At 51.8% G+C, this 21470-nt stretch overlaps 8 protein-coding genes across 8 annotated transcripts; 4 read left to right on the top strand and 4 right to left on the bottom strand.

The window, feature by feature from the left end:
* Positions 1–452: 452 nt before the first annotated feature.
* On the top strand, positions 453–8260 carry N7515_001748 (type I iterative polyketide synthase; the record flags this gene model as incomplete). Its single annotated transcript, XM_056662492.1, has 3 exons — positions 453–1088; positions 1146–7790; positions 7844–8260. The coding sequence occupies 3 exons, from the start codon at positions 453–455 to the stop codon at positions 8258–8260; spliced, it is 7698 nt and encodes a 2565-aa protein (XP_056524605.1).
* Positions 8261–8869: 609 nt separating this feature from the next.
* N7515_001747 (sucrase/ferredoxin-like domain-containing protein) lies at positions 8870–9782 on the bottom strand (the record flags this gene model as incomplete). The annotated part of the gene is made up of 2 exons (XM_056662491.1): positions 8870–9445; positions 9495–9782. The coding sequence occupies 2 exons, from the start codon at positions 9780–9782 to the stop codon at positions 8870–8872; spliced, it is 864 nt and encodes a 287-aa protein (XP_056524604.1).
* Positions 9783–12129: 2347 nt separating this feature from the next.
* On the top strand, positions 12130–14213 carry N7515_001746 (uncharacterized protein; the record flags this gene model as incomplete). Its single annotated transcript, XM_056662490.1, has 5 exons — positions 12130–12337; positions 12396–12858; positions 12909–13416; positions 13476–13958; positions 14013–14213. 5 exons carry the CDS (start codon positions 12130–12132, stop codon positions 14211–14213), a joined length of 1863 nt encoding a protein of 620 aa, XP_056524603.1.
* A 746-nt stretch (positions 14214–14959) lies between these two features.
* N7515_001745 (uncharacterized protein) lies at positions 14960–15432 on the top strand (the record flags this gene model as incomplete). The annotated part of the gene is made up of 2 exons (XM_056662489.1): positions 14960–15039; positions 15114–15432. 2 exons carry the CDS (start codon positions 14960–14962, stop codon positions 15430–15432), a joined length of 399 nt encoding a protein of 132 aa, XP_056524602.1.
* Positions 15433–15998: 566 nt separating this feature from the next.
* Positions 15999–17492, bottom strand: N7515_001744 (FAD-dependent oxidoreductase; the record flags this gene model as incomplete). Its single annotated transcript, XM_056662488.1, has 2 exons — positions 15999–16906; positions 16976–17492. 2 exons carry the CDS (start codon positions 17490–17492, stop codon positions 15999–16001), a joined length of 1425 nt encoding a protein of 474 aa, XP_056524601.1.
* Positions 17493–18028: 536 nt separating this feature from the next.
* Positions 18029–18808, bottom strand: N7515_001743 (uncharacterized protein; the record flags this gene model as incomplete). Its single annotated transcript, XM_056662487.1, has 1 exon — positions 18029–18808. The coding sequence occupies one exon, from the start codon at positions 18806–18808 to the stop codon at positions 18029–18031; it is 780 nt and encodes a 259-aa protein (XP_056524600.1).
* A 699-nt stretch (positions 18809–19507) lies between these two features.
* On the top strand, positions 19508–20833 carry N7515_001742 (uncharacterized protein; the record flags this gene model as incomplete). Its single annotated transcript, XM_056662486.1, has 1 exon — positions 19508–20833. The coding sequence occupies one exon, from the start codon at positions 19508–19510 to the stop codon at positions 20831–20833; it is 1326 nt and encodes a 441-aa protein (XP_056524599.1).
* Positions 20834–21088: 255 nt separating this feature from the next.
* On the bottom strand, positions 21089–21418 carry N7515_001741 (YciI family protein; the record flags this gene model as incomplete). The annotated part of the gene is made up of 1 exon (XM_056662485.1): positions 21089–21418. One exon carries the CDS (start codon positions 21416–21418, stop codon positions 21089–21091), a length of 330 nt encoding a protein of 109 aa, XP_056524598.1.
* Positions 21419–21470: the final 52 nt, after the last annotated feature.

The following is a 21470-nucleotide window of genomic DNA, read 5'->3' as shown; positions in this document are numbered from 1 at the left end:
AAACCTGCAGAGGATCGACAATCAGCTGCAGAAGTCTGGAGTTGTATTTCCTGAAACCCACATTGGTCCTGTAGCTCATCTATCGGGCTAATTATGCAGAGTAGTGCGGCTGAGGGGTTAATTTAAGGCCCCCATGAGCATCAGATTGAAGCTAATCTCGAAGCTAGACCCATCCCACGTCGGTCATTCTGTGACAGTCAGCATAACCGGAGTATCCACAGATCCAAACTAAGACAGCAGACATAGTAACAGCTTCGATGTAATTGGCAATAGACGCACTTGGCAACCAAGTTATATATGCTCTTGGTCCCTATTTCACAGCCGTAAGCAACATAGACAAAGAGCAGAGTTCGATTTATTCAAGGTTCAACATAGATCTGTACAATATTCAACACTGCACGTTCCTGTCACACGACGCTCGAGTCAACCACAGAGCTCACAAGAACCCCAACATGGCTGAATCAAAGCCCAACACCCTTACCCTCATTTTCGGGCCCCAGGATCCCGACATCGACGCCAAACATCTCGACAGCCTTCGAACAACGTTATTGGAAACACCCCATCTTCAATGGATTGTGGATCTCTTAACAAAACTACCGCAAGAATGGTCGACAATCGCCGCCGCCCACACCGAGCTCCAGGCCTTCCAGGGCCCGAAGTATCTCCAGCTACTCAGTGAGTGGGTTCGACGGGGCGTACTACCAGACAGCTTGTTCCCCCTGCCCAATATCTTGGTTACACCGCTAGTTGTCGCCACGCAGTTGGCACAATACACCAAATTTTTGGAGCAGATCAAGCCGGGGATCACCCGAGACGATTCTCTGAAGGCGGCACTGAAGATCAATGCTGAGACAGCGGGTCTTTGCACTGGTCTTTTGAGCAGTGCTGCTGTCGCCAGTTCCGGAAATCTTTCAGAGCTCGAACAGCATGGTGGTGCTGCTATCCGAATGGCAATTGCAATTGGCGCATTGGTCGATGCCGGAGACTCGGAAGTTGAAGATGGTGATAAATGGCAGTCTCTTGCTGTTGGGTGGACGGCCCAATCAGTGGAGGAGAAATTGCACAGCATCGTGGAGAGCTTCCCGGAGGTATGTGAAGATTTGATATTCCGAGATATTGCAACCGAACCTAACTGACAAAAACAGGCATACATCTCTGTCATTTCAGAAGCCCGTCTAGCGACTCTCACCGTTCTGAAGGTTGATGCAGACAAGATCCAAGAGCAGTTGAAAGACGCCGGCCTGATTTTCACAAACACAACACTCCGCGGACCCTTTCACTGCGGACGTCGCAGTGAGCAGGCCACAGCTCTCCTGGGCCTCTTTGATTCGGAGCCTGCTTTCCATTTCCCGGCCACCTCCCAGCTCGCCTTCAAGACACGAGCAGCCGATGGCTCAGTGCTTCCGGCGGATGAAAAGCTTCATCAGGTGGCGGCCCGCGCGATGCTCACAGAGCGGGCGGACTGGCACACGCTGTTCACGACGCTGCATGAGTCAACCTCTTTGGCGGTAACATTTGGCAGCCAGCGTTTTGTGCCCCAATGGTTCCTCCGCAAGCTTAGCCCTAGGTTGTCGCATGCCTCCGACCTTGATCTCCAGGCAGGCACCTTCCCTGCCCCATTGTACGCTCTTCTGGACTCCGCCCAAGACCATTCCATTGCCGTTGTCGGCATGGCATGCCACTTCCCTGGCGGCAGTGACTTGGATGAGTTCTGGCAGACCATCTGTGCCGGAGAGTCACAGGCGCGCGAGGTTTCAGCGGACAGAGTCAACTTCGAATACTCAGCTTGGCGCGACAGCAATCCGAAGCGGAAGTGGTACGGAAACTTCGTGGAAGACCACGATACCTTCGACCACAAATTCTTCCAGAAGAGTCCACGCGAGGTTGTGTCAACGGATCCCCAGCACAGACTGATGTTGCAGGTTGCCTACCAGGCAGTCCAACAGTCGGGATACTTCAACAAAGTGAACTCAACTCGACATGTTGGCTGCTACGTCGGAATCGGTGTGACCGACTATGAGAACAATGTTGCTTGCTACGAGCCCACCGCATACACTGCAACTGGAAACCTCAAGTCTTTCGCCGCTGGTAAAATCAGCCACTTCTTTGGCTGGAGTGGACCCGGCGTGACAATTGATACGGCCTGTTCTTCCTCTGCTCTGGCGGTGCACCACGCCTGCACGGCAATTTTGAGCGGTGAATGCGATGCTTCGCTTGCTGGCGGTGTCAACATTATGACCAGCCCCGAATGGTACCAGAACCTCGATGGTGCATCTTTCCTCAGCCCAAGCGGACAGTGCAAGCCATTTGATGCCGCTGCAGATGGTTATTGCAGAGGAGAGGGCGCAGGCGCCGTTTTCCTGAAGAAATTGTCATCCGCCATTCAGGATGGTGACCAGATCCTCGGTATTATCAGGGGCTCCAGTGTGAACCAAAACGAGAACTGTTCTGCTATCACTGCGCCGAGTGTCTTGTCGCTCGGAAACGTTTTCAGCAGCGTCCTGAAGAAAGCCAGACTCGATCCCAAGCAGATCTCTGTGGTCGAGGCACACGGCACGGGAACGCAAGTCGGCGACAAGGCCGAATACGACAGTGTGCGCAAGACATTGGGTGGACCTGGTCGGTCTCAGCCTTTGAATCTCGGTTCAGTCAAGGGTCTCATTGGTCACCTTGAATGTGGCTCTGGCATTGCTGCATTGATCAAAGTGCTGTTGATGATCCAACACGGCACTATTCCTCCCCAGCCTGGATTCAAGTCTATGAATCCAAAACTCAAGGCTTTGCCGTCGGACAACATTGACATCTCCAAGACTCTCAAGCCATGGGAAGCAGACTTCCGTGCAGCACTCTTGAACAACTACGGTGCCTCTGGCTCAAACGCCTCGCTCATCGTGACTCAGGCAAACCAAATCACACGAGACATTGAAGCCTACGAGACCACTGCTGCATACAAGCGACCCTTCTGGTTCTCTGCCCTGGATAACCAATCTCTGCGCACCTATGCAACCAAGATGGTCAAACTACTCCGATCGAGGAAGGCAGATGACCCCTCCTTCTCGATTGCCAATCTGTCTTACCAATTGGCCCACCAGTCCAACCGTTCCCTTGCAGAGTCACTGATCTTCAGTTGTGCCTCAGTTGACGACCTCGAGGCGAAACTCGCCAATTTCGCTGACGGGCTTGGCGAACTGGCTTCCACAACTGGAAAGCAGGCACCGAGACCGGTCATTCTCACCTTTGGCGGCCAGCGCTCTAACTTTGTTGGTCTTGACCGCGAAGCTTATGAGTATTTCCCCATCTTGCGATCCCATCTAGACCAATGCCACGAGATCTCTCTATCACTCGGACTCGGCGGAATTGTACCGGCCATCTTTGAGCGGACGCCCAGAGCAAGCATCGTGGAACTGCAGACAATGCAGTTTGCTCTCCAGTACTCTTGCGCAAAGAGCTGGATTGAGAGTGGCGTGCAAGTTGCCGCACTCGTGGGCCACAGCCTCGGCGAGCTCACCGCGATGTGTGTCTCGGGAATTCTGTCGCTTGAGGACGCTTTGAAGGTGATTGCACAGCGAGCCCAGCTCATTGAAGACAAGTGGAGCACAGAGAGAGGCTGTATGTTGGCTGTCGACGGCGAATTGGAGAGCGTCCAGCACCTGCTGCAGCTTGTCAATGCCACTTCCTCAGTTCCCGTCAACATCGCCTGCTTCAATGGTCCTCGCAACTTTACTCTGGCCGGCACACCTTCTGCAATGGAGCTTGTCAAGGAGACCCTTTCTACCAATGCCGCGCTGTCCAGCATTAAGACAAAGGCCCTTGATACCACCCACGCCTTCCACTCCATCTTGGTAGATGGTCTCATTCCCGACCTCGAGAAACTGGGACAGGAGGTGATCTTCCGCAAGCCAACTCTCTACCTCGAGCGAGCCACTCGAGAGAGCGCCACCAGCCCACCACCATTCACGGTCTTTGCTTCTCACATGCGTGACCCCGTCTACTTTGACAAAGCTGTGCAGCGTCTCGCAGACCAACACCCCTCGAGCATCTGGCTTGAGGCAGGCTCAGGCTCGGGAGTGACCGCTCTTGCCAGCAAATCGGCTGGATCCCAGAACATGATCTTCCAGCCCATCAACATCACCAGCTCAGGAGCTGTCCAGAACATCACCGATGCAACAATCAACCTTTGGAAGGCAGGGCTCAACATCTCCTTCTGGGAACATGTCAAGCCAGCTGTTACCTGCCCCCTTCTTTTGCTGCCACCCTACCAGTTCGCTAAGTCCAAGCATTGGCTGGATCGCCGCAAACCCGAGGTTAAGCAGGTCGAGTCGATTGTGCAGGTCCCCACGATGCGCACTGGGATGTGGTCGTTCGTCGGCTACCATGATTCTACCAAGGCACAAGCACGATTCCAGGTCCACACCGAATCGGAGGAGTTCCAGGCTTACGTTGGCGCCCACTTCATCGCGCAAACGGCAGCTATTTGTCCCAGTATGGTGCAGCAGGTCATCGCTCGTGATGCACTGACTACTCTGGTTGATGAAGCCGGACTGCTCCCGGGCCTTGAGAACATGGAAAGCGAATCTCCATTGTGTCTGGGCGGATCGAAGCAAGTCTGGCTCGATGCTGAGAGGGTCAATGACAGCCCTCTTACCTGGGACTTCCACATTACCAGCACAGAGCACTCGAGTGAGGTCACACAACACGTTTCGGGACGCATTGTCTTCCGCTCTCATGAAGATGCTGCCCGCACTTTCGACACCTATGAGCGCCTGGTTGACCACAAGCGCGCTCTGGCTCTGCTTGACGGAGATGAGTCCGATCAGGTTATCAAGGGAAGTCGGAATATCTACAAGGTGTTCTCCCCTGTGGTTCAGTACAACAAGGACAGTTACAAGGGGCTGCAGAAGCTGGCGGCTGCTGGTAATGAGTCTGCGGGACGCATTGTCAAGCAGGATTCCGCGGAGACTATCCTCAGCGTTGGACTTGGTGATACCTTCTGTCAGGTGGCTGGCATCTACCTGAACTGCATGACTGACACCGATGACGGAAAGATGTATCTGTCCAATCGGGTTGACAAGTGGATTCGTTCGCCTAGCTTCCCGGCTGATGCGCGACCAGAGCGATGGGATGTTTATGCGCGCCACCAGCAGTCACCCAAGGCGTACCTCAGCGACATCTTTGTGTTTGATGCAGAAAGCGGCAAGCTTGTTTGGGTCGTTCTGGGGCTTCAATTTGTTGAAGTGTCGATTGCTGGCATGTCCCGGCTCCTGTCCAAATTGACTGGTGCTCAGCCAATGCAGCCGGCAGTTTCGACCACCCCAGCTGTACCAGAGGTGCCTCTGTTCAAACCGACCGCCAAGGAGGAGGTCAAGGTTCCCGAGACCAAGATCTCCAAGCCAACCAGTCTGCCTGCAATCAGCAAGAAGCCAACTGTCAAGAAAGACGAAGGCGCCGACGTGCTCGCTGGAGTCCGGAGTCTTTTCATCAACCTGCTGGGTCTCGAGGCCGACGAGATCCAACTCACTTCAGACCTTGTCGAGCTTGGAATCGACTCGCTACTTGCCATGGAGGTTGCTCGCGAGGTGGAGAAGAAGTTCAACATCAAGTTCGAGCTCGATGAACTTATGGACATGACAGACGTGCGGAGCTTGGTCAATGGTATCCGGGCCAACATGGGAGCATCTGACGCCTCCTCTACAACTGAGGAAGACAGCAGCGACGAAGCTGCCACCAGCTCCTCTGTGAGCGACACCATGATGACTCCAGCCGCTGACGCCCATGGCGAAACCAATGGATACTTCAAGAAGACCGACACACAGCTGCAAGCAAACACGATTGTCGACCTCTTCACCAAGACCAAGCTCCTCACAGACCACTTCATCGAACAGAATCAACTCTCTGGATACTCCAACCACGTCCAGCCGAAGTTGACTGAGCTCGTTGTCGTCTATACGTTGGATGCGCTTGACGAGATGGGATGCTCTATCCGCTCGGCCCAAGCTGGTGAAGTGATCCCACAAATTCCACACCTTCCCAAGCACGACAAGGTCATGGCCGTTCTGCGTCGCTTGTTGCACGAGGCACGTCTTGTGGATGTCGAGGGTACCACATTAATTCGCACGTCCGTTCCTGTCCCATTTAAATCTGCCAGCAAGATCCTTCAAGAGCTCCTTCACGAGTACCCTGAGCACTACTACGACCACATGCTCACCAGCTTGACTGGAACCAAATTGGCAGATTGCTTGACCGGCAAGACCGAAGGCATCCAGCTGCTGTTCGGTTCTGCCGAGGGACGAGAGCTCGCAGGCGGCATGTATGGGAAGTCCCCCATCAACGTGGCCTGGCTGCGCCAGCTCGAGCATTTCTGGGAGCAGTTGATGGCCAACCTCCCCCAGAATTCCGACGAGCCAATCCGAATTCTGGAGATGGGTGCTGGTACCGGAGGCACGACTGCAGGATTGCTGCCACTTCTCGCTCGCTCGGGCGTGTCTGTCAACTACACCGCCAGCGACATCTCACCATCACTGGTCGCTGGACTCCGCAAGCGCTTCAGGGAATACCCCTGGATGCGATTCGAGGTTCTCGACATTGAGAAAGAAGCCCCTGCAAAGCTCCTCGAAAGCCAACACATCGTCCTTGCAACAAACTGTGTCCATGCAACCCACAGTCTGGCGAATACAACCAAGAACATTCACAAGATGCTTCGCCCCGACGGATTCCTCATCATGCTAGAGATGACCGAGGCAGTCCCTTGGGTTGACTCGGTCTTCGGCTTGGTCGAAGGCTGGTGGCTCTTCGACGACGGCCGCGACCACGCCCTCGCCCAACCAGAGTTCTGGCAAAAGACACTGCACCGCAACGGATACGGCCACGTCGACTGGACCGACGGCCATCTACCCGAGAACTCCATCCAGCGAATCATTATCGCGCTCGCCTCTCCTCAGAGTCACAGCCGGGTATCTACTCTCCCCCCCGCTATTTCAAAGATCCCGGCTGACTTTTCTGCCCGCAAAACAGTAACCGACTCGCTCGTCCAAAAACACACCAGCGACTTTGCCGCCCCGGTCTCCCGCTCGATTGATGAAAGCCTCTCGCGCTGTGTGCTGGTCACAGGCGCGACCGGCTGTCTAGGGTCACACATTGTGGCGCATCTCGCCGAGCAGCCGGACGTCCGCAAAGTCATCTGTCTGAACCGGGTGAGCAGTTCAGACGCAACGACTCGACAGCACGAGGCTCTGCACTCCAGAGACCTCTTGCTCAATGACAACATTTTGAAATTGGATATTATAGAAACAGACTCATCAGCCCCATCTCTCGGTCTTGATCGCAAAGACTACCAGTACCTCGTCAACAACGTGACGGATATCATTCACAACGCATGGGCCATGAGCATGACGCGTCCTGTGCGCGGATTCGAGCCCCAGTTCAAAGCCATGCGCAATCTCATCAATCTTGCCCGTGACTGCGCCTCTGAAGGCCGCCAAGTCGGGTTCCAGTTCGTCTCCTCTGTCTCCGTCGTGGGCTGCCATCCTTTCTTGACTGGCCAAGCACGAGTTCCGGAGGAGAGAGTCGATGTCAGGTCTGCGTTGCCGATGGGATACGCAGATGCAAAGCTTGTTTGCGAGCATATGCTTGACGAGACTCTGCATCGATACCCTGATTTCTTCCGCCCGACCGCTGTGCGCATAGGCCAGATCTCCGGGTCAAAGGTCACCGGGGACTGGAATCCAGTGGAACATCTTGTACACTTGTTCAAGTCATCACAGACGCTCGGGGTGTTCCCTGATCTACAGGGGGTATGTTATATTCTCACTCCATTCTCCATTTACTCGTTCTAACTGGTATACAGGTTCTATCTTGGTGTCCCGTCAACGACGTCGCCTCAACACTGGGTGATCTCCTCCTGGCCAAGCAGACTGCTTACCCAATCTATCACATTGAGAACCCAGTGCGGCAGCCGTGGCCTAAGATGGTGACTATTCTTGCAGATGCACTTGGTATCTCACAAGACAATGTCGTTCCTTATGGCGAATGGCTGCGTCGTGTGCGACAATTCCCGCCTAGCATGATGTCTGAGAACCCGGCAGCGAGGCTGGCCGACTTCTTTGAGACGGACTTCCTGCGTATGTCTTGTGGTGGGATGATTCTGGATACGACTCGCACTAAGGAGCATTCTGAGAGGTTCAGGGAGTTGGGACCGATTGATAGGGCTTTGGTTATGAAGTATATTCAGGCGTGGAAGGAGTCTAAGTTCTTGCGTTCTTGATTTTGGTGTCTATCAATTGGTCTTTTGGTGCGAATATGGGGGCGTTGTCTGCTGTTTCCTGTTTAGGTGTTCGGATTTTCGGATATTTCCTTGATTCTCAGCTAGCTCACTTCAATATAAATTATTTCGGTTTATGATTGAGTCAATATCGTCACAATAAAGTAGGTAGAGAGTGGAAGAAGAAGAAAAAAAAGCTTGTAGAGGGCTGTTGTGGTGGTGCAAGCAAGGAAGGTCTCGATAAAAATGACTCCATTGATCCAAAGCATGGACTTCAAAAAGGACTATGAGAAACTCCAATATCTATCTTTGCATCGCCGGAAAGAAAAATCATTATTTTTGCTCGATGTGGCTCACTTTCTATGGATGTCAATGTTGCTATCAGGAGATGCCGCTTACAAGGGCACAGACAAAGATGGATGACTGTTCATTTAAAAGCATAGCTGATATCTATAAAACCACCGCAGGGGGTATCTGTCGTAACGCTGAAAGCAATGCTGAAAGGCAAACTATGCATGCAAGCCCCTGAATACATTGCCATGCAAGATGTTTGGGAATTGCCAACTGGTCAATGATCACCAACTGGCCAAATCACCGCCAACTGGTCAACCATTACCAACTGGTCAATCCCTTGGCTAGGTCAAAACCTCCTCGCAACTGCGACTCGGGATGAACAACCTTCCCCTCCAGAATGGTGTACTTCACAATCCCCTCACAGTGCTCAGGCTTAACCCTAGCCAGCCAGATCATCTGCTGCTCTTTCTTCCGATAGATAAGCACATTCGCCGAGAACTTGTGCCCACCGACATGAGAGACGAAGTAAATGCCCACACCTCCAGGGCGCTCATCATCCATGTCGCGGTAAAGATCATGTCCACGTAGGTGTCGCTCCATTTCCTTTTTGATCAACGGGGCGGTGATTCCACAGCGCGCATCGCGATGTTTATGCGAGCAGAGCAGAACGACGTAATCATGGAAGCAAGGGCGGGACTTCAGACGCGGACTGCTGATAGACTGCGCGGGAGTGCCAATAGGCACATCAACAAATGTCTCGACGACGTGTTGGGCATCACCGTAGGCAACTTCGTCAACGAAGATAAATGACGGCAGAAGGAGAATGGTTGTCTTGGAGGTCTCGGGGATTTCGCCATTGGGTGGGTTGAGGTTGGATGCAGAAATCATGATGCGCTGCCCAGGATTAGTATATTTCCCAGCGGACTGCATAGAATGTACATACCCCATGTTTAGATTTCCCATTTTTGAACGCTTCCATCAGGCTCCCACTCTCTTGCTCGACCTTCCGCATGGCCCAGTCTGACTTGCCAGTTGCGACAAGCACATGGGCGTGGAACTCTTTGATGAAGCCGTACATCGGGAGTGTAGTGTCGATCTTGACATTTTTGGGACATTTCACGGTGCAGTCACTGCACTCTCTGCGACAATCTTCGCCATCGAGTTTGGGGTCAACTTCGGGGAAAATGTACTTCTGACGCCCGCTGGCGAGAGCTATGAGTGAGCGAAACATTGTGTGAAAAGAGTTTGAAGGAGTGAAGGAAGAGAAGTCACATTCATGATATCTACTTCGTAGATGGTATTGCTGTTGACTGCTACCTATGTCACGTTACTGTTCGGATCTATGTTCCAGAGAAAGTACCACCGGGGTCGGATTTAAGGTTTGGCCCGAGTCGGAGTTAAGATCCAAATGGGGTGATTTACCGAGTATTTACTCCGAGGGCGATCTCCGAGGGCTGAGCGGGATTACCTGTTGACTAACCCAGGTGGACAATATAGAATCGTATAGAAACGTCATCAGCCCATTGTTACATGATGGGATAAGCGCTTACTCCGGGTAGAGATAACTAGAAACGCTGGCACGGGAATCTTCATGCAAGAGCTCGACAGGGATGGAGGAGGCCGAGTTGAGGTCTAGGCATGGCCCCAGGCCCCCACTCGGTGCCGAGAAAGTGCGGCGAGCGAAGCGAGCAAACGATCAATAAGATCAATGCTTTCATATCGAAGTGTTGGTTTTCCCGAGAAGAATGCTCTAAAGAAATTCCGCGTCGAAATAGGATTCTAATCCTTGTTTCTTTTGGTTCTTTAATCTCCAGCTGCAGTTTTAGCAAATAAAAACCACAAGCCAAGCCGGACCTTTGAGACTTCGTATTTGATGTTTGCTGCAAAAAGCAAAATCTCAGATTCAGTGATGCTGTACACAGTAAGAGTATCCGATCTCATTTCTCTCTGTGTTGCCTGTTGCATGCGGCTGATTTTTGAGGATAGGCATCAACTTCGATCACTCGGCCTGTCTCTCGTTCCAATTGGTCATTTAGACAAACCACTGCGAACTACTGCGTACTTGAAGATTGCGGTGTTTGCTTTTTGTAGAATCCGTGTCAGAACCACGTGCACACAGGTTTCGTCAATTAGGCTGGCATTAGTGAAGAGGGTTAAATTCTCACGGTAAAGAACTTATCCATTTGCATATACCAATGCGAAGTGGCTCAATGTGATTTCCATGAAATTCTAACGGCGATGAAGAGGTAGCATCCACAGAAACTTTAGCCCCCCTGGTGCGCAGCCCGAGTCCTTGGCAACGGATCACGTTAATCACGCTAACATTCGATTCGTCTGATTCAGTTAATCTTCGTGAGACGTTACACACGAGCTAAAATCTTGAGATATTGGCATGGACAAGATTTCTCGTTTACTTGGACGGAGAAGATGATTGGCCTCTACCAAATGCAATTACTAGCGAGCAGCTGATGGCGCTGGCAGTGGCTTGAAGGAAAGGTTTTAATTATGTGCATTGGATAACACGGCTATGCCCAAAATACCTGTAGTTGCTTTTGGCAGAGGCTGAAGAGCAATTATGAGTAGTTATATGATTAGTATATCAGAAACCGATGCTCAATTGTAGTGTTCTTACTTCGTCACGCGCACATTCGTATCGTGGTCTCAATATTGTGAAACCACATTCTTTTTGCTTACTCTTGTTCTTCAGCAATGCACGTCTAATTGGTTAACTTTCTTGCAATTGCTGTATATTTCCTAGTTGAATGACAAATTCGATCAATCTCTATAGCTCATAGAGTCGTAGACACGGTAAATGCCTTCGTTATCCGCCCCAGATGTCAACCTTGGATCACCTCATGACGGAACGCGCCTGGACCCACCCAACAAGCGTAACAGGCAACTCTTAGCAGGGCCTTCGCTAAAAACCAACACCGATATCCTCCGTGACTAGAGGACCTCTCCCGGCTCTCCGCACGGAACGGATCAGTGGAGCCAAGAAGTCACGGAAATCAGGAAGCTTCCGTTTACCGCTTTAAGTTCCTCAGCGTCAGCAAGTACTTTTTGTCGAGTAAGGCCAAGTATCCTTCAGCGGTGGACCCACTTAGCGTGCCCTGAATCTAAAAGACTATGCAATTGTGGCTTGGTTTCGTACTGTATCTGAAGATTATCTCAAGCTGTCAAGCCAATCATCATCGAACCCAAGTACCAACTGGCGTGTACTCGGTTGTCAGAAACCTAATGCATATGTGGCACTGACGGATCTGCGTGATCTCCCTTTCATAAACTTTACGAGATGGGAAGGCGTTTGTAGTGAGCAGTCAGACTTACACTGCAGGTGGAGTGGGCTGCCTTGTCTTAGGCCCGCGGCAAAGCGTCTGGACTCCCGGCCCCCAAGGGACCTCGCAACCGAGCCATTCCGCTGGGTGGGGGTTGTTGTATAAGTCGTGATAAACAGTGGGTACAATGTAACGTACCTAAATAGCCTTTGATATACTTGTACTCATCCTGAAGCTGAGTTGAGGCGACACCAACTACGATACCTCATGATGCAAGACATTTCCCCCAAACAACTACCCCCAATGGACAGCATTACAGTACCGATAAAACCCCGTCGACAACAGAGCGGGCTGGCATGCGAGGAATGCCGCTCACGAAAGCTCAAGTGTGATATGGGGGAACCCCAATGTGGGACGTGCTACAATCTTGGTGTTACATGCATCACCAACCCCCTGCGACGGCCACGAGGGCCCCGCAAAGGGCATGTCAAGACCCTGAAGTCCCGCATAGGTAGGAGATCTTTGGTGCGGGTTCGTCTAGGGGAGCTGCGGCTAACAAGTGAATACAGCGACCCTCGAGCGTCAACTGTATGGGACCACTGAGATACTCCCTGGTACCCCTACAAGTAGAGGGGAGAACGGGGGATGCAAGTCGTCGGACGAAGAGCAGTTGACGGGGAAATGCCTGAGCGATGCCGCAGGCGAACATGTCATAGAGATCACTCCAAACGGTGGAGCAGATTATACAGAGTATCTGATGGGCACACAACCGATGGATCTCTCAGGGTGGGCGAGCACGATTCCGTTAGATTTTCAAGGCGATCTGGACAAGCAGATGAACACTTATCCCTGTTCCTCCACCTCGTCGTCCCCGTCGCCATTAATCGCCGCCCCCAAGTCCACATCCAATTTGGTGTTGGAAACCAGCTTTCTATTCCCAGACCTGACCTCCCACCCAATGCAACCAATGTCATTACCACCGCTAGCAACTCAGCCTCCCGTCCAGTTAACGCCTCTCGAATGTGCAGATCTGTATGTCCATTCTCCACCGCGCCTGTAAAGCCGTTACTGACCAGAGATAGCGACGATATGTTCTTCGAGCGAGCCTATCTTTTCGCACCGATAATCAACCAACAACGCTACTATGCGCGAGCAGCCGTGGAGTCACGAACGAGCGAGCCATTTTCATGTTTGCAATACGCAATGCGCATGCTGGCGGCATCAATGGGAAGCCAGTTCAAGGCTATTCTGCCCATGTTGTATACACATACCAGTGGGACATTGGATGCCTGGGACCGCAACATGCCGGACGAGGCAATTCCCATAGAGATAGTTCAGGCACAGCTCCTGCTGGCATTGTATGGGATTCTCAAGGATGATCCGCGAAAGGGATGGGCCAGTGCTGGTCGCTGCTTCCATCTGGTGCACCGGGCAAAATTAGATCAAATAGACAACCCAAGCACCCGACGGTCGTGCCGTCTCTCGGAGGTAGAAGTTGAGGAGCGACGGCGCACATTCTGGACTGCGTACGCCCTCGATCGGTATGCTAATCTCGTGCATGAGCTGCCCCTGACATTAAACGACCAGATGGTGAGTTTGATATAATTTCGGGAACTGAGTGCTCCTACTCACCTGACATGGCTCTTTAGATCCTCACACGCTTACCGGCTACTGAGACGGCATTTCGACGACAGGGAGCCATCATGACGGAATTCCTGGCCTCGGCAATGTCCCAGAAGACGAACCAGCCACTCTCCCCATACGCAAAATCAATGGTTATCGTCACCATCCTTGCCAGATGCTTAGCACATCGGAATCAATGCAATGTCGAGCGCATCACAGACCCCACGTCACAGGAATACCTGGCTCGACACTGCGCGCTGGACAAGATATTGACACAAGAAATCGAGACGATATTGACCAGCGTCTCTGCCGATCTTGAGCCTTGTAATCCTACCCGTCTGTACATTGAAATGCTCGCAGAAGCCGCTATTTTGGTGCTTTTCACTGCGTTGAGCTCCATTTCTGAGGGAGCCGATGAGTTGTATCGCGGGTATCAGAAACGGGCTTGCACGGCAGCAGAGCGAATCCATAGCCAGGTACAGAGTCTGTCTCAGCTTGGGATCTTCAAGGTTAGTCCTACTGTCCGTTGAGGTCAGATGTCAAAGCCATGCTAATAAAGTCAGGTTCATCCGTTCACTCCCATTGCACTGTTCATCTGTGCTGAATTCACTCGATCTTGCAAGACATTGAATCCCAATGCTGTGGAGCAGTACAAGGATATTTCTTCCTCGCTGCGGTACCTGGCATCTGCGAATAGCCTTGCTGGAATGCTGCATATGGAGCTTCAGCAAAACGCGGGCAATGGTGTGGATGTCAGAGGTTAGGCGTCCCATGGTTCCCTGGTGGCGAGACTTCGAACGAATCTTGGGGCGGGAGCGGGGCGGGAGGCCGCGGGTGATCGTCATCCTTAGTGTCACCTATCTAGAGCAGGTTATCCGGACGACGAAGCATAAGCATATAGTCAGCAAAACTCATGTCAATTCTCACACCAGTGTCATGGATGTTAGCCTGCTTACGACGATGAGAGCACGTATTGGCAAGTGGGTTCGAATCACCTGTACGCCAAATCTCTGAAGGCCCTTTCGCATCCCAACATAGTGAGGATGAAGAGACGGGTAGGATTACAGGGATCAAGATCAGTAGAAACGCGCACAATCTTATCTCGATTTCCGGCTTTGTAAAGCCCCTTCGCCAATGCCGGCGACTTTCACTTTGAATATATATTCAAACTTGGGATCTATGCAGATACTACACCGACCTCTGGAAAGTTTCGGAAACAACCATGCGTGACGTTGTCTCGAAGAGCAAAAGAAACCCCGAAGCCGATCGGACATGTCGCTCGGCCGAAGTTCCCAATGCAGTAAGGCCTCGGAGATACCGGAGTTTCCCGTTTCGGTAATATTGTGATGGTCCGTCCCCGTCACTCTCTCCAAGACGCCCATATAAATGATTGAGTCAATGCCAGATTTTAACAATTCACACATCTTCACACAAGATAAATTCCACAAAGCTACACTTCGCTAAATACCCACGCAACCACCTGCTTCAATCAAACATCCACCTAACCAAAATGACCCAAATCACCCCCGATGATTCCAAGGCCCCGGCCTACACCTCCGCAGACCCCATGAACACCGAGAAGCACAGCATGTGAGTCCAAGAACCTTACTACCCACCTGAAAAATATCCCTCATTGGTCCGGCGACTAACAAATCTCCGAATAGCACAAGCCCCAAGATGGACTGTCCAACCCATGGACCGAGCCAGGTTCCACTGGTTGACAACGAACTGCAGAAGCCACATGCCAAGGAGATTATCCGGCTCTTGACTGCAGCACTGAATGATCTCACCAACGAGAAGAAATGCACCAGATGCACTGTCGAGAGCATTTCTACTCAGCTCACTGGCCACGCTCGGGATCTGAGAGCTGCGAAGCGCAGCGGTGCCTGGTCGAAGGAGGACAAGAAGGCGCTTAAGGCGGAGGTCAAGGGTCTGTTCAAGCCTATCAAGAAGGACTTGAAGCGTCTCTGGAAGGGGAATTAGATCGTCTTGTTTCTTTTTGCGGATCATGGCATGTGGGCGGTGTACACTAGGCTGGGTCTGGGCTCTTTGTTTGCTTGGTTTACAGCGTTTATTTTTTACGGCGACTGGCTAGACCTCCATATGGAGGAAGCTTAATCAATTGGAATGAAATGTATCAATCTCTTTCGGTGAATGTGTTGCTATACTGTATATTCCGTATCTACTATCACCACAACAACATAGACCTTTTGATATGGAGAAAGCAGCGATTGAGTTTCGGAGAATCCTTTCTTATCCCGTTTGACTTTGTGGATGTAGTTGGCGAGACCTAAGACCCTTGTCTCTCTCGCATTAGACATTCTCCATCTGTGCTGCAAATACCCGGGCTATTGATGGTGATTCTATGTGATCGAGCAAAGCTAAGGTTAGGACCTTGCAGGTTGAACGGCGACATTACCAGGATTGTAGATTGAGCATGTTGTCATGGGAAAAGTAAGGCACAGAATCCAAAGAATTGCATATATAGGACGCAAACCAACGTATACTATATAGATGAGATGAAAATCACCATAGCGCAGAAGACCGCCTCAATGGGCAAATAGCCACTCCGGCTCTTTCACAGCATTGGAGATAGTCTTCCCATTAACGCCATTAACCACCTTCTTCTTCTCCAAAGCCCGAATCCTCTCCTGGTAATCCCGAAGCGTATCCTCCTGCATCTTGGCCGAATCAAAGTGCCAAATCTTAAACGACCGATCCTTAACCTCCTCAAAACAAGACTCAGTCTTGACCCTCTTAGCTGGATCCGCCCACTCAGGCTGCTGGAACAAATCACACACCCTCCGACTACTATTCACCAGCCACTGCGTCCGCGTCCGTCTGATCTTATCATATGTCTCAAAAGCAGCACGCATCGAATCACCCTTCGACACATTGCGCTCCCGGGTATACTGAACCGTCTGCTCCGGGATAATGGTGCACAAGCACAGCACGTCCTCGACACCAAACGACGCACCAGCACCGTGGTGCGGACTAGACGCGTGCGCGGCATCGCCGACAAGACAAACTCGTCCTTTGTTGTATTGTGGCACTGGGTATTCGGCAAGATCGAACAGAGCCCATTGATCCAGCTCTTCCGGGAACAAGTCTACGAGATTGCGTACCGGCAGACTCCAGTTTGCGAGTGCATCGGAGACATCCTTGCGGGATGCACGGGCTGTGGTGGGCTTGTCGAGTGGCCAGTCATTGGGATCCGAGACGACGACTGTCGCGCCGATGGTGTTCGTGTTGACGGGGTAGTGGATCAAGTGTGCATTTGGTCCGACGTGCATGTGCTGTTTCTGGGTCTTGTATTCGCCAATCGCGGCGGTGACCTTGTCCATGGGGATGAGGGCTCGGTATGCGACTTTGTGGCTGTACTGGGGATACGAAGCTGGGTTGTCTTCGCCGAGAAGGAGTCTGCGAGCGGTGGATTTGATGCCATCGGTAGCGATGACTTTTTTTGACATTAGCAACTTTTTTATTCATTTTTTTATCTTGCTTGAGTTGAAGGGTAGGAGCTCACCAGCATCAGCCTCAACACGAGTCCCATCCGTGAACTGCAGCACGACCTTCTCCGAACCGTCCTCGTCGATAATGTTCTCCAAACGCTTCTGCAGATGAATCACTCCCTCCGGAATTTCCTTGACCAAGTCATCAAGGAATTGATCCCGACGCACAGTTTCCCACCCTTTCACACCGGCATCCAATCTCAGCAATGGCTTCTGGTACATCGGGTCGTCTTCGCGCTGGAGCCCGTACCCGTTAATATACCGCAAGTAGGCATTGGGGTCAACCTGGTCCAGCGACACATTGACGGAGCCGCCAGATCTCAGCGCGCGCACGATACCGGGACTAATCTTCTCCATACAGTTGACGGTGTTGCGCGTGAAGCCGATGCCGGCGCCGATCTCGCGGAAGTTGCGCGCTTGTTCGAAGAGCTTGACCTGGACTCCGCGACGGGTGAGGCCGGCTGCTAGGACGAGGCCTACGATGCCGCCGCCGACAATGGCGATATCGGGGGTGTCGGGTGGGTTTGTCATTTTGGTGGATGGGGTGGTATGGAGGAAACGTGGGAATGGTAGTTTTGGTGGAAGGTTGAGTATATATTTTGCGGCTCTAGATAGCATATTGGTGTCTATGGAGTTGCTAGATGATTCTATCGTGGTAAATATGTGATAACTATGGTCGCTCTTGTCGGTTTAATTTGGCAGAGCAGTCAGCGCTAGGTATCTATAGATAGACCCCACGTTTGAAAAGTAAGTCCGATGGAAATCAGCAACAGTAATTGATTTGTCCAATCATGACCTGCCTATAGGTCATATGCCGAGGCCTCAGCAAGGGCTGATAACCCTCCTGTTGGTTTTATCATCCTATGACAACGTCTCGTGGCCGATAGTGTGGAAATAGCACAGCTTTGATATGACTCAAGGATCAGACGCTATTCTGAAGGCTCCAATTCATTTCTCAATTCTAGATCAGTCTTGCACTCTATTATACTTAGATAGCCGTAACTCTTATAGGCAGGTGTAAGCAGACTCATAACTCCATCCAAAAATAGAAAAAGGGAAAAAAATCATCAAACGCCTCTGTCCCAGACCGATTTACCTATCACCCCCGTCCGCCGTGCCACATTGAGAATCTCCTGTACAACCGGAACAACATCCTTAGCTTTGATAGGCACCCGATGGTCTCCCTCCCACTCAACAAGTGCCGTAGACGCCCACTCACAATGCCGATAAAGCAGCAAGCGGTGAAGCTCCAGATTCGGATCAACCAGACCATGAACATGCACCGTCGGGATCTTCACCCGGCACTCTATAGAGTCAACAACCAGCTCCTGTCCAGTCGTACACTGCGTAGCATCAATAAATCCCGTCGGCATAGGTAAAGCAGGATTCAGCCACCGCAGTGGGCCCCGTCCCGCCAGCAGAATAGCAAACTTGTAAATAGGATCTGTACCGTTGTGTGCGACTTGTTGGTTTGCTAGAATGCTGGCTGCGAGATGAGCACCCTGGCTAAATCCTAGAAGTCCGACCCATTCGCCTGTTGCGCCGAGCTTATTGTCTGCTATCTGGGCGTTGGATATTGAGTTCCTTATGCCGTCCACGATTTGGTCTTCTGAGAAGAGGGGATCTTTTGCGTGTACACGGAGCCAGGCTTTGAAGGGCCCATAGTCTTTGTAGGCGGCTGTTACATCGGAGCCTGGTTGTGCGGAAAGGGGCGCTTCTGCGTAGACGAGGCGGAAATGAGAACGGAGTGCTCGTTCTATGATGCGGCATTGCATGCGGAAGATACGGGCGTTGGTGCCTCCGCCGTGGAGACAGAGGATTCGTGGGAGATGGAGAGTTGGGTCCATGGTTTTTGACGTGGTGATCAGGGCTGGTCTTTACCAGGGCTTGCTGAATGGCTTCTCTAATTGTGGTTGGGATATAGGTTCAAAGCTGCTGTAGGGCTTTTGCTACAGAGAAAGAGAGGGAAATCAGACAAAACACTGAAACTGCTCATTGCGTATCTGATAGGGGCCTAAATAGATTAAGTCATCTTCTGCTATCTAACCCAACACACACTTGGTGTCAGCATGAACGAGCCAACGCTAAGGGACAGAGGAATGGTCAGCACCAACACGAGAGACGAAGATATAAATAATAACTCCAAAATGACAAGGATCTGCAAATAATTTGGGTAATTTGAAAGCGTAAATCGACTCTGTATGATTGGACGTTCGGAGAAACGTTTTTTTTGTTTTCATTTTCCCAATTGATCGACAGTTAGGGCTGAAGAAGCTAACTCCGAGGGTATGTCTTAATGGAGTTAATCTCCGATATCTGCTAGGCAGCCCCACTTGCCGAAGAGCTAAGGGGTTAACGTCCAAATGGAGTTGGTTTAACTCCGGGACTTCCTAATGGGGTAATTTTTCAAAAGCCCGGGCCCATCGGATCTACACTTTCGGGTCCTACACAGGGCATCCGCGGCCCAGCGATCAAATAAAGCTTGTCATGGCTGCATCCAGTTTCAATTTCTTCACACATCTCGACCTTGAAAAGAAAAAAGCACAATGGCCGAACCAACCGTCGAGAGTCGTCTCACCTCCCAGGAACACGTTCCTACCCCTACAGAGGAAGCCCTTTCTGCAGATGAAAAGATCATCCAGGAAAAGCCAGCCGGCCCAGCACCACCACCAAACGGAGGCACCACAGCCTGGCTGAACGTCCTCGGCAGCTTCATGCTCTACTTCAACACCTGGGGCATCCTCAACACCTTCGGCGCCTACCAAACATACTATGAATCCGGCGATCTCTTCCACGCGTCCTCCTCCGACATCTCCTGGGTCGGCTCAATTGCCGCCTTCATGCTGCTCTTCGTCGGGCTCTTCGTCGGCCCCATCTACGACCGCGGATACCTGCGCCTTCTCCTGATCAGTGGCTCGCTCCTCGTGGTATTTGGCCACATGATGCTGAGTCTCTGCCACCAGCTCTGGCAGGTTGTTTTGGCCCAAGGCCTAGTCGTTGGCATTGGCACCGGCTGCCTCTTCGTCCCCTGCGTCGCAATCATCCCGCAGTACTTCACTACGAAGATGGGTGCAGCAATGGGCGCCGCCGCCTCGGGCTCCGCGCTCGGCGGTGTTATCTACCCCATCGTGCTGTACCGCCTGATCAATCAAATCGGATTCCCGTGGGCTGTGCGTGTGATTGGCTTCATCGCGCTCGGCACACTGTTTCTACCCGTGGCTCTCATGCGTCTGCGCGTCAAGCCCCCAAAGGTCCGCGCCATCGTCGATCCTACGGCCTTCAGAGACCCGGCTTACCTCGCATTCGTCTTCAACTCGCTGATCGCGTACATGGGACTCTTCGTGATTTTGTTCTACCTGTCCTTCTTCTCCGAGGCGACGCGCATCACGGATAGCGCTCTTGCTTTCTACATGGTTCCGATTTTCAACGCAGCTTCGGTCTTTGGACGTACAATTCCAAACAAGCTGGCCGACCGCTTCGGTCCATTCAACCTTCTCGTTCCTGCCGCTCTGTCATCTGGTCTGTTGATGCTTTGCATGATGGCAGTGAAATCGAAGGCCGCGGTAATCGTTATGGCGATTCTCTCAGGCTTTATGAGTGGTGCGCTCATTGGTCTACCGCCCATGTGCCTAGCCATCCTCACAAACGACAAGTCAAAGCTGGGAACACGTGTCGGCATGGGATATGCGATCATTGCTCTTGGGGTGTTAATCAGCGGGCCCAGCAGTGGTGCAATCCTACGTAACAACGGCGGCGAGCTTGACTGGCAGAGTCTGTGGATTTTCGGTGGTGTCCCGACTGTCATTTCCGGGTTTGGCTATGCTGCAATCCGTATCGGCAAGTACGGAGCGAAGCTGAATATCAAGGCTTAAAGACCTGTTTCACAGGGTGAAAGGATCATATTGCGGGAATTGTGGATATGGGGGTAATCATGAAACTGTTTTTCTCTAATAAGTAATGTCATAGACAGTGGCTCGAGCTAGCGTTTATCGTTGCTCGCAGCTCATGAGCATTTTACCTTTCGGTCCCTGTCAACATTACGATGAAATCAACGAAGATTATATTCAACGTGCAGTTTACTGTGTTTGGTACCTAATTCTGTAGGATAATTTCCGACTTGAAGCTATTTACAAAGCAGTCCTGACTCCACACTTGAATGGCGCAATGACAAGCTTCTCCATATCCCATACCCCGGCATCCACAAATGGATTCTTCTCTATGATTCCTCGCACGTCGTCCTCGGAGTTTGCTTGGAACAACAACACGCTGCTGCGCACCTGGATCGGCTCCTCGGGGCTCTTGGGATGAGCGGCAAGCGTAGGTCCTCCGAACACGATTGTCCCGTCGAGAATGTAAGGTTTTAGGTGTGCCATGTGTGCCTCGCGATTAGAGGCCCAGGCTTGAAGGGCTGAAGGGTCGATGGGGACTTGGACGAGATAGTCTTGTTTTGTGGACATTGCGAAGATGGGGTCTTGTGTGTGGAGATGTGGATGGTTTGGTCTGATCAGA

The sequence above is a fragment of the Penicillium bovifimosum genome, assembly GCF_028826915.1.
Source record: "Penicillium bovifimosum strain IBT 22155 chromosome Unknown utg000002l_segment0_segment0, whole genome shotgun sequence".
NCBI lineage: Eukaryota > Fungi > Ascomycota > Eurotiomycetes > Eurotiales > Aspergillaceae > Penicillium > Penicillium bovifimosum.
Note: the sequence above shows the minus strand (reverse complement) of the source record. Positions and strands in the feature narration are given on the sequence as shown.